We start from the raw sequence: 12,439 nt of genomic DNA, 5'->3' as shown, positions 1-12,439 counted from the left end.
CAGAGCGCCAAGTGAAGACCAGAGATTAAAATCATTGTTGGGTAAAGGGGGCCTGGGCAGGGTCAAACAATGTTCTGAGAGTGGCATGCAGGCACCCAGCTCTGGAAAATACAAAGCAAGCCCCCTTTCCTTCCGTCCACATCTGGTGGAGGGCACACAGGCTCCTACTAAGCTGGACAAGTGGTTTCCAGGCAGCCAAGCAGGCCTAGTAGTTTCCAGCAGCAGCAGCCTTATGTCCCTCCCCTGAAGGGTGTTTAGTCCCTTGGTCCTTCTCCAGTCAGAAATGACTAATGTTGGGTATGTGCACTCTTTAGAAACTGTCTTTGGCTTTTTGCATAATGGGTTATAAATAAATGGCTTCAGGGAACCAGCAGTGAGTTATTGAGTGAACCTAGCTTCAGGATGGTTCAGATTCCAGATAGTTAATCACATCCTTTTGGGCTGGAAGGCTGTATCTAACTCATTCACATTCAGCTGGCAAGTTAAAAAGGCATTTTTGGTCAACTTGAAGAATAGTTTTCCCGTCAACAATGGGTTGATACTGGAGAAATGTAGATTATATTAACCCAGGTAGAATTGCTTCCATCTCTCTCTGGTAATCTGGTGGAATTTAACACACATTCTTATTTTAATTTTGACGTTTTTAAAAGTATTAATGCACAGTTCATAAATGCCGATGAGTTGGTATGTCCTCTTTACAGTGTTTTTATATTAGGTGGGATGTAGGCTCACATGCTAGACTTGCACATGGTGCTCTCTTTATGATGGAGGGCATTATGGACTTTTTGGTTTGTGCTGGACTGTTTTAGTCCTACCACAAGGGAGCATATAATGAACTCTTGTCGCTGACAACTGCTTCTAGAAGCCAGGAGCAAATCTTCTAGCACTCTACCACATCCTTTCCTCCAGTTTCTTCCACCTTGGTCTTCCCTGAACTCTCTCTAGCACATCAGCTTTGCTAGGTTCTGTGATCGTTTGTACTGCTGGAAGTCATACCTTATTAGACAGCCAAGAAGCATAGGCAATCCAATAAGGGGGTAGTAATGATGCCTGAGAAAAAGTTAGTTGCCTATGTGACAATGGCCTGATGAGGTTAGGCTTCTAGAAGTGGGTGTCAGGAACTCTGGGGACCATAAGAAAGAGACATATGTGAGATTGCCAAGAAGAATAGCAGTAGATGGCTCCAACATTGGGTGAGGGATTGATTCCATTTTTATGATATGTCAAGACAGAAATTGGTTGGAGATTAAAATTTTTTTCACATTTACCAGTTGGCAGGTAAAGAAAATGAAGTGTTGGTCTTCATTTTCATTTTCTACTGAAATCATCTACCTTATGGGGAGTGGGGTAGATGAATACTATCTCAAAACAGAGAGGAACAATGGTCAAGTTCATAGATTATAGCTCTATTGTGAAGGCTTACCTTTTAAAAGAAATGTTTTGCCGTGATTGAAACTATGAGTATGTGAAAATAATGCCTAAGAAGTATTCATCCCTACCTCAGAAATATAAGCTGTATAGTCTAGAGGTCTTTATTCTTTTAATTCTTACTTAAATTAGGGAATAAAATACATACAGTAACATGCACAAATCTCAATGAATTTTAGATATTTATATTCTCATGTAAACAGGAACCAATGAATATGTAAAACATTTCCAGCACCCCCAGAAAATTACACTCACATGCCTTTACAGTCAGTGTATTCTCTCCAGAGTTAACCACTATTCAGAGTTATCACCATAAATTACTTTGGTCTGTTCTGCACCGTCATATAAAAGGGATCATGCAGTACAGATTATTTTAGTCTTGTCTCATTCCCTCAACATAATGCTTTTGAGATTCACCCATTTTATTGCATGGGTCAGTAGTGTGTTCTTTTTGATTGCTGTATAGTATGCCATTCGTGTATGTATCTGTTTTGATGGACATTTGGGTTGTCCCCAGTTTTTGTCTATTATGAATAAAGCTGCTATGAGCAATCAAATCTTTTTATGGACACATGCACTTCTTTCTCTTGGGTATGCCTAGGTGTGAATTGCTGAATCTGAGAGTTGCTATACAGATTTCCAAAGTGATTTACAATTTTACGCTCCTGCCAGCATATGGAGAATTCAAACTGCTGTACATTCTTGCCAATACTTAGTATTTTCAGTCTCTTTTATTTTAGGAATTCTGGCAGATATATAGTCATATTTTACTGTGATTTTAAATTGTATTTCCTTGATGAAAAATTATATTGAGCACCTTTCATATGTTTATTGGGTATTTGGCTATCTTCTTTAGTGAAGTGCTTGTTCAAGTCTTTTGCCAATTGTTAATTGGCTGTTTGTCTTTTTCTTATTGATTTGTAGTTCTTTTACCATTCTGGATATAAATCCTTTGTCAAATATATGTATGTATGAATATTTTTCCCAGCATGTGGCTTATCTTCACTTTTTTAATGCCACCTTTAACAAAGATTTTTTATTTTGATTATTCTAATATATCACTTTTTCTTTCGTGATTTCTGCTTTTTGTATCCTGCCTAAGAAATGTTTGCCCACATCAAGGTTGCAAAGATGTGCTCTATGTTTTTCTCTAAAAGTCTTGTGGTTTTAGCCCTCTCACTTAGGTCTGTGATCTGGCCAAAGTTTTTAGTAAAAAGCTACATCAGTAAAAACGTTTGAGCATGTGTCCCCAACAAATATAATTTTATTTACAGATGATGTAATTTGCTATCACCAATATTAAATATTAATCAACCTTGATTTTTATATTTTTAGATAAACATAAATATAAACAGAAGTTCCAGTGGATCAACTTGTATACAGGCTGGGGTATATGTACTCCATCCATTCCAGACACTATTGTCCTAAACCAACAAAGACTAACATTTATGACAAACGTAACGTTAATGTCAGCAGAAGACTTCAATGTAAACAAACAGCTATAGCTGACAAAGTAAACAGGACCACAGTGAGCATATCAACTAGCAATGTAAGAAACCCAGAGTTTACTCTTGTGTGGTCAGTTTGTCTCCCCTTACCTAGCTTAGAGTGACAGCAGGATGGTCTGACTTGGTAGGAGCAAAGACAAACTCACCTTTGCTTGCTGACATAGGGGACAGTGCTTTGACTCCCTTCCCCTGTCCTCATCACCAAATTCCTAGAGCTGAGCTTGGCACTGGGCTGAATGAGTTTTTGGCACAGATGCTTAGAATTTGACTTGAGCTAATCCCCAGGGAAATTTAATGATTTGAAGTTTAGAGGGCCTTTGTTGTGAGGATTAGTAAACTAGATGGTGATTAAGCAGCTGGGGAGGAAGACGCTGTCTGTAGGGATGGGTCATGCTGTAGGGTACAACATAATTCTGTTGGCTCGAGGTCAGGAGAGCCCTTAGGCCTGATCCACAGAGCTTTACATGCTGGGGAAGCTTCTTGTAGGATTTGGGTGTCTGCTTCTTAGCTGGTAGAGGGAAAGAATAGCTTCTTGTTTGGTGTCCACCTCCTCACACTGTCTACATACAGGGATTACTCCTTTGAACCAGATCCACTTATATCTTTAATTGGCTGTTGTTTTTAAATTCTTATTTATTTAAGAGATAGGTTTTTGTTGTCTGTTTTGCCTTTCAGGAAGCTGGGATAAAGTAGGGAAGATGAGTTTCTTGTTTTCTTAATCTAGACTGCTTTGGAAATTTGAGAGGGATTTTTAAGGGAAGAAGATGCTGAGACAGACAAGTTAGGGCAGCCAGTGTTGAATGAGAGTGTTGAAAACCATGGCAAGAAGATTGCAGAGGTTTAAAAGCCTGCATCTCCCATGTCCAGGGCACCCTGATTAATCTCTCCTAGTATGATGAGATTCTAAGAGACCAACAGGAGAAAAGAGGACAGATCAGGAACAGATAGCCCCCAACCTATGGTTTGCTCAGGATTTCAAACTAAGTTTCAGAACAAGTAAGAACTTTATCCATTCTTTGATGATCCTGATTCCTAATAGTTAAAACTTCCCAAAGCCAGCTTATCTCCATCTCTACATTTTCTCTGTATGGATTTCCAAGAAAAGGCCAAATTGCTGAACAGGTGTCTGGTGTGTTACTAAAGACTTGAAAATCTTTCAAAGGTACCAAAAGGACATTCAGAAGATATAGTCTTTTTTTTTTTTTTTAAAGCAATGGGACTGCTGTATTCTGGGTGGACCTCTGCTGTCTTTTTGCAATAAAAAAAGATACACAAATTTAAACAATTATGTTGTTTGCCTTCTTAGACTATGGACAAGCTTTTGGAGGTAAGAGTATGAGCTGTTGATTTGGCCAGAAACACTTAAAACTGACCAAGAAAGTTTCAGCTGATGCCTACTTTTTTCCAATAAATTTCCTGTAGCAAGCAGAGGTATTCACAATGATGTCATTGATTTTTAATGCTGCTCTTACACTACAGTAATAGGCATGCAATACCTGTCAGTTATTGTTGCAGATGGTGTTTTTCCTCCTGAATGCATTTAAAAATATAAACCTGATTTACTAATTTTTTCCTTTACTTTTTCATCTCCTAAGTTTATTCAAAAGACCCAAACAAGTATTTTCTAGTATCTGACTAAATAAAAGCTTCTAGAAAGCCAGTAAGTGCTGTTAAGTCAATTTTTATTTGCCTTTTCTCTCAAGGGGCCAACTTGTCCCTTTGTTGACAGCTATCAGAGCACTTCATGCTTCATCGAAGACCCATCAAAAATTTCCAAACCACCAGCTCATTAGCACAAAATGGGGTTTCAGGAATCTCTTTCTCTCAGTGTCCTGACTGGGTATTACTAAGTGTCCCAACCTTGGTGGACCATTGAAACAATGGATAAAGACCGAGAGGAATTGAGAAATGGATGTTAATTAGTAAGTTCTGAAGGAGTGAAACATGGGTGAAGGCAAAGTACAATAGGGCGAAAAGCTGGGATTATATGTGTCAGCAGAAGGATAATGCGTGACTTTGCTAACTCTTCACAGGTCACTGAATGTCAGAGCTGAAAGGGCCCAGAGCTGTCAGAGCCCCAAGAGATCATACGGTCAGGCCCCCTTACACATTTTACCAGTAAGGGTAAGAGAGGCCACAAGAGGGAAAGGGACTTGTCCAAGGTCAATCAGCTTTTTCCAGCTTTCCAGACACCAGCTGGATTTTGGTTATATGACCTCTTATGCAATCAATTTCCAATTACTTGGGCCACTCACTGCTAGCCTAGCAATCACTTGGATAATCCAAAATGACACATAAGTTAACCATCGTTTACACTGGGCTTTGTGCTGTGTGTTTATACCAATATTCCAATGCATCTGGGTCTAATCTGAAAATTCACAACACTTCAAATGAAGTATGAAAGCCACCCTGAAGGTCTGATTCAGGAAGAGCTGGAAAGTTGACCAGCCTTACTGAATGGACAGCATCATGAGATGTTATGCAGCCCCTCAAGCAGGGTATGTTAATTTCAACAAGTTTGTTGATTCACACCTTTCCTGGGCCCCAGCCCGAGTTATGAGTGGGGTGGTGGGAAGGGGAAAACAAACCCTTTTATATTAATAGAAGAATATATATATTCTTTTCCCACTCCTTTCCTCTCTCCCTCCCATTTATTCTTCCTTCCTTCCTTTTCTTTTAATTTCTTTGATGGAAACATGAACATCTGTTTTTGTCTTCCATATAAACAAATGTGTGGTTGAGCAATTGACTTGGAGAACTGGCTGTCAGAAGGCTAAACAATAAATAGAAGACATGCTGGATCTCAGGAATGTAGAAGTAAAGGAGGGAGGAGAAAGACTAGTGAGCAATAATAAAAATGGACCAAAAAGTCCGGAGGAGTAAGAAGTCTGTTGCACAGCTCAGTAAATACCCTGGATCTGGAAAAGGGTGAGTTTAGGGTATAGTCTACTCCAAAGGATCTTCAACCAAATGTAGTCTCATTTCCTGATTTAGACCCATGTGGACTCTGAGATTGTGCTGGGTACAAAGTATTTGCTGGTTTCTTGTCTGAGCATCCTCACACTTGTACTAAAGTGGCATTATTACACTTAATATATCTGTCCTGAGGAGGATGCTGGTGGCAACAAGGGGCATAGAACAAAAAATGGGGCATGAACAGGTGCCCTGATGCTGTAGTCCAAGAAAGAGTCTTTGCAAGGACTCAGATAGTGGCAGCTGCAGTGGCAGTAGGGAATGCAAAATGTCTGAGCTTTTGCTACAGCAATAATTAAGGATTTTAGTTTAAAAGCTTCCCCCCTTTCATCTTGTGGCCTGGAATAAACAGAGATATTCCTGATGTAACAGAGTGCTTAATTAACTGAACGTGGTACTTAATATCAATACATATTGAAAGGAAGACTTGTTATTGGTAACAGTAATATAGATAATTGAGTTGTATGAATTTCTAAAAAATGAGTAGAGTGAATTAAGACTAATGTACATCAACATGGAAAATCTATTAGCATTCATTACTTAGACTCCCGTTTGTGGGTCTTCATTAGCCTCAGGAAACCTTTTCAAATGGCTGATCTGTGTTGAAAGTTCTGCCTGATGCTGAGGGCCTTCTATGGATGCCAAAGGAATGAGTCATTCAAACAGAACTTCTGAAATTCAAGTACAGCACTTTGCTTTTTTTTTTCTTTTTTTTTTCCTTTGGCAGCAGGCAGCCGTGACTGTGAAGTAATAATGATAATGACAATGGAAATAAGAGTGTAATCCTAATTAATTTGCTGAGAGTTGTTCCCCATTTACCAATATTGGCTTGTTTTGTCTTGAGTAGTGGCCTAGGTACCAGAACGAAGAGATACACACACACACACACACACACACAAACACACACACTTTTTTTCAGTGTCACTTGGCTAACCTATGATTTTTCAGACAAAGGTTAATTAAAAAACAACTACTGGGTTAACAGCAATAAGTTTAATGACGGTCTGTGGTTCAACTAAGAAGTTCAATTTATTTGATGGGGTTTTTAAAATCCTGAATTAACATTTTTCTCTGCACCCAGGAGGTCTCATCTGCCAAATTGCACATGAGCTGGCTAACCTAAAGCTCAGCAATATTCTAACTTCTATGGTGTGGGGATAGATTGGGTGGATGCTAAAAAAGACTGAGAAAGATTGGAACAAGAGTAGAAGTAAATATAAGAACACCTTCAGCACAGACCAGCCCTTGGTTGCCCCATTTAGAATTTACTGTCCCCTAAGGACTCCATAATTTAATCACCCTTACCTCCCTTGTACCCCCCCAAAAAAAACCAGAAAAAAACACCTCCTGACTACATTGGTGGGTTGAACCCTTTTTTTTTTTCACCTAACCATCTCAGAGGACACATAAACTTTATGTGTAACCTGCCCTTGAGGCTAGGAGCTAAGAGTTTTGTTCATTTCTATATCTCTAGCATGTAGCATGTTGTCCTGTGCATAATAGAATTTAACTAAACACTTAAGGAATGATTAATGGATGGATGAGATGACTCCTATCACCATGGATGGAATTGATGTTCCAATCGGTAGAACTCATCTTTGCGGTGAAAAGAATGTTACATGTAAAATTAACCATACGCAAGGACACTTGGGGATATATTGCTTTGCTTTATTTTGGCCTACTCCAATGGCTATTATTTCTGCCTTTGCTTTCAATGCATCCCAGCCTGACAACCTTCTTGCCCAGATTGCCCTGGTCAGTGGAAGTTCTGTAGGCTATGTTGGAATAATAAATACCCATATTTCCAGCTTTTGCTGAATGCCCACTATAAGCCAGACACTGGAAGCACTGTACTAGGCATTTGTTGAAGGGATGTAGATAAATGAGGAGCTACTTTGCTTGTATCTCTTTTTTATTTTTATTTTTTAAATTTTTAAAAAATATATATTTTTTTATTAAAGAATATTACGGGGGTACAAATGTTTAGGTTACATATACTGCCTTTGCCCTGCTCGAGTTAGAGCTACAAGCGTGTCCATGCCACAGACAGTGAGCACCGCGCCCATTCGGTGTGAATATACCCATCCCCTCCTTCCCCCCCAACCTGCCCAACACCCGATGAATGTCACTACCATATGTGCACGTAAGTGTTCATTTTTCTTTGCTCTCAAACAGCCCTGCAAATGCAAGGCCTCAAAAAGTTGAGTTAAGACTCAGAATTGTTCCTCTCTATGGAAATCTTTCGTACGAGGTGAAAGATTTATACGATCTGAAGAGAAACCAGAGTATACTTTGTGTCTCTTAAATTTGCCATTCCACTCACAGAATGTTGAGCTGGAAGCCACCTCCAAGATCTTTGGAGTCAATCCCCTTGTTATAATAATCAGAGCTCATATTCCTGGAGGACTGAGTTCCCCCAGGTACTTCATGTACTAACAGTCCAGTGAGGAGGCTATTCTTGTTCTCTATATTACACATATGAGGTAATTGAGACACAGAGATGGTAGGTAACTTGCTCAGGGTCACACAGCTAAGAAGTCGTACAGCCAGGATTCAAACTCAAGTTGGTCAGATTTTGAAGCCTGCCCTAAGGTAGGAAAGGGCCTGCCAAAGGTCAGTTTGCTAGAACCTAGCTTTTCTGCCTCTAATGTGTGTGTATATTTTGCTATGCCATGCTGCTACTTTAGCCACACCGTGGGGTTCCTTCCAAGCATCATTTTCTTATTTAGAAGAGCTACTCTCCCCAGATGGACTGTTCATTCCTCCGGACAGGGATTGCATCATTTCTGTGTTGCCTCCTTCCTCAAGGGCTTGCCCAAACTTTACCTTCAGTAAATAATGGCCTGTGATCAGCTCCTGAGCAACTCCTGGGAGTTGCCTGGAACAATTCCCCAGTACAACTTGTGGCTCTGGGGTTGGGAGGAGTGGGAAGTAGAATTTTGGGGAGAAAGTTGCCTCACCACCTGCTTTCTGTTTTTTTCTCCACAACACAGATTGAAGATGGAGGCAAGGCAGCCTTGTCCCAGAAGATGAGGACTGGTGATGAGCTGGTGAATATCAATGGCACTCCACTGTATGGCTCCCGCCAAGAAGCCCTCATTCTCATCAAAGGCTCCTTCCGGATCCTCAAGCTGATCGTCAGGAGGTAAGGTACAGAGAGATGCTGTTAGGTGCAGAAGCCACTGAAACCACTTGGTTGATGATAAAGCCTCGATAGAATCATGTCTCTATCAATATCGTCAAGGAAAGAGGTGTTTCAAGTGAACAGAATTTTGCAGACAACTGAAGCAGAAAGGCATAGGCGAAAGAGCCTTCGGTTCAAATCCTGATTCTGCCACATACTAGCCATATCATCTTAGATAATTTTATTTTACCTCCGCAAGACTCAATTTCCTCATTTGCTATTGAAAGTACTAAGTGACTCACTACACACCAAAGGCCTACCTAACCCAGCATTTTTCTGTCTCCTCCTTTATAATAGACTGCCAGTCCTCAACCACATTATCAGTGAAGGCTTAAAGACACCCTACTGCCAGCCATGGTAGGCACCCTGGAGGCTGTGGCAAACTCTGAGACAGAAACTCTGCCCTTGAGTAGAATACAGTCTGAGAGGGAAGAAAAGACACACATGTGACAAATTAATTAGCAATGCATTTTAAAAGAAAGCAATAAAGGAGGTTTCGCGGTGTGGTGTGTGATTGTCAAATGGATTGTTCAGACAGAAGTTATTAGAGTTAGAGAAAGAGATCACTTCAGAAGGGATTGATAGGGTAAGACTAAATAGAGGAGGTGGAATTTAAGTTAAAGGGTGGGTAGAATTTGAAGAATAAGCCATCAGAGGGGGAAGGCATTCCAGGTAATGGAGTGGCATAAGCAGAAGGAAGGTAAGGACATATGTGAGCACAGTTACTCTGCTGCCACCAAAACATCTCCCTATTGGTGAGCTTTCCATATGGCCTTTCTTTCATTTTGCTGCTGCATCTTTGCTTTGTACTACTGGAGCTCATACTTCTCCCTTTCTATGGGTTTGTTTCCTTTATCCTATATACATGCTGAAGTTTTTCCATCTTAATTATTTTTATTAGAAAAAAATTAAAAAGCATCCTCCCACAATCCCACTTCTCCCTCTGGCTACTGCCCCATCTTCTTCCTTTTGTTCATATTCAGTCTCAAAAGGAGAGTTATATTCACTGCCTCCACTTCTTTACCTGCCATTTAACTTTCCACCCTCTATAGTCTAAATCTGATCCCCAGAATCCCACTGAAACTACTCTGTCAAAAGACACTAATTATCTCCTAATTGTCAGAGTCAATGGATTATTTTCAATCTTCATCAAATATGACTTGTATATGGCATTTGACATTGTCACTGTATGTCATGCCCTCCATTCTCCTTTATGAAACTCAGTAGCAAAAAAAAAAAAAAAAAAACTCATATAGCAACTCAATAGCAAAACAAAACAAATAGTCTGATTTTAAAAATGGGCAAAGATCTGAATAGACATTTCTCAGAAGACCTACAAATAGCAAAAAAGTATATGAAAAAATGGTCAGCATCACTAGTCACTGGAGAAATGCAAATAAAAACCACAATGAGGTATCATCTTACCCTAGTTAAAATGGCTTTTATCGAAAACACAAAAAATAACAGATGCTGGTGAGGACATGGAGAAAGCAGAACCCTCATACAGTGTTGATGGGAATGTTAATTTGTACAGCCACTATGGAAAACAGTGCAGAGGTTTCTCAAAAAACTAAAAATAGAACTCCCATATAATCCAGCAGCCCCACTGCTGGGTATATGTCCAAAAGAAGGGAAATGAATATATCAAAGAGATATCTGCACTTCCGTGTTTATTGCAGCACTATTCACAATAGTCAAGATATGAAATCAACCTAAGTGTCCATCCACAGATGAATGGATAAAGAAAATGTGGTACATATACACAATGGAATATTATTCAGTCATAAAATGAATGAAATCTTGTCATTTGCAGCAACATGAATGAAACTAGAGGTCATTATGTTAAGTGAAATAAGCCAGGCACAGACAAATATTGTATGTTCTCATTCCTATGTGGGAGCTAAAAAGGTGGATCTCATGGAGATAGAGAGTAGACTGATGGTTACCAGAGGCCAGAAAAAGTAGAAAGGAGGATGAAGAGAGGTTGATTAACAGGTACAAAAATATAGTTAGATAGAAGGAATAAGATCTAGTGTTTGATAATTCAGTAGGGTGACTAGAGTTAACAATAATTTATTGTCTATTTCAAAACAGCTAGAAGAGAAGAATTCAAATGTTCCTAACAAAAAGAAAAGATAAATGTTTGAGGTGATGGATATCTCAGTTTTCCTGATTTGATCATTACACATTATATGTATGTATCAGAATATCACATGTACCCACAAAATATGTACAACAATTATATATGCCAATTTAAAAACTCTTACTTTCAAGATACCTTGTTTCCCTGTTCTTTTCCTACCTCTCTGTCCATTTTTTCAGCCAGGCTTCATTACTATCTTCTCTTCTTCTGACCATCCCTTAAATATTGGCATTCCCCTAGTTCTATCCTTTCTAACTTCATTAATGTACTGTGGAAAATCTTACCCAGTCCTATAGATTCAATTATTATCTATATGTGAATGAGTACACCTCTTGCACCCCAGACCATACAACCAACTTTCTACTGGACATTTACACTTAGATGTGTCAGAAGCGTTTCAAACACAGCATGCTCAAAACCTAACATATCATTTCCTTCTCCTCCTAAGCTCCCTAATTGCACCCTCAGGACCATGATACACTCGGTCAACCAAGCCAGAAACACAGAAGGCATCTTTAATTCCTCCATTGTCCTTGTGTTCTGCATCCAAATGATTTATCCTGAAGAGAGAATACTTAGGCAGAAAAGGGCTTGGAGTTAGGAAGGGCGAGGTTATGTAAGATCTTACTAATTTATATTAACTGCTGGTACCTAAGTTAAGCCATGCCTGCCCATGTACCTGGATAGGAAGTGACATGTTGGGTAATGCCTTATACAATAGGCCCATTATCACTGACTCAATTTGGATTTATCATGATTAAGTTTAAATAAGGCTTCTTGGAGAGGTAACTTGGTGAATTTGGGAAAGTTTTTGTTTTAGAGTCAGTCCCATGTATGCAACTTCCTAGTTCTGTCATATGAGAAATAATAATTACTATATAATGACGTTATTGTAGTGATTAAATGAGACAATTTATGTAAAAATGCATTTCACTTAATGGGTTCTCAGTCAATTTCATTCCCATTCCTTTCCCCTAGGGTATCAAAGAAGCGTGATTGGAAAAACCAAGCATTGTTAAACAGGGAGAGCATCAGAACCGTAGTGTGCTTTGCAACCTAACCCGCAGAGAGTGTGATTTCCTGGGAAATGATTACGGGTGGCAAAGATCTGAGCAGGAAATAAAGGCCCCTGTGATACGCTGGTTGTATGGAGATACCGGCACTTAGAGGGAGGGTGGACACTATCCAGAGCAGCTTCTGAGC

The 12,439-nt window shown here is 39.5% G+C and overlaps 1 protein-coding gene and 1 non-coding gene across 3 annotated transcripts in view; one reads left to right on the top strand and one right to left on the bottom strand.

The window, feature by feature from the left end:
- The window catches only part of SHROOM4 (shroom family member 4), a 195,750-nt gene that overhangs the window by 91,997 nt on the left and 91,314 nt on the right, over window positions 1-12,439 (top strand). For both annotated transcript variants that reach the window (XM_045538468.1, XM_045538467.1), the window contains exon 2: window positions 8,903-9,054. In XM_045538468.1, coding sequence (XP_045394424.1) covers window positions 8,903-9,054 — 152 coding nt within the window. The remainder of the gene's footprint in view (window positions 1-8,902; window positions 9,055-12,439) is intronic.
- Window positions 8,083-8,198, bottom strand: LOC123628928. The gene has a single exon (XR_006731808.1). It is a non-coding gene; the product is annotated as a U5 spliceosomal RNA (small nuclear RNA).

The sequence above is a fragment of the Lemur catta genome, chromosome X (genome assembly GCF_020740605.2).
Source record: "Lemur catta isolate mLemCat1 chromosome X, mLemCat1.pri, whole genome shotgun sequence".
NCBI classification, from domain to species: Eukaryota; Metazoa; Chordata; class Mammalia; order Primates; family Lemuridae; genus Lemur; species Lemur catta.
The sequence above is the reverse complement of the archived record's forward strand: the minus strand, read 5'-3'. Positions and strand labels throughout refer to the sequence as shown.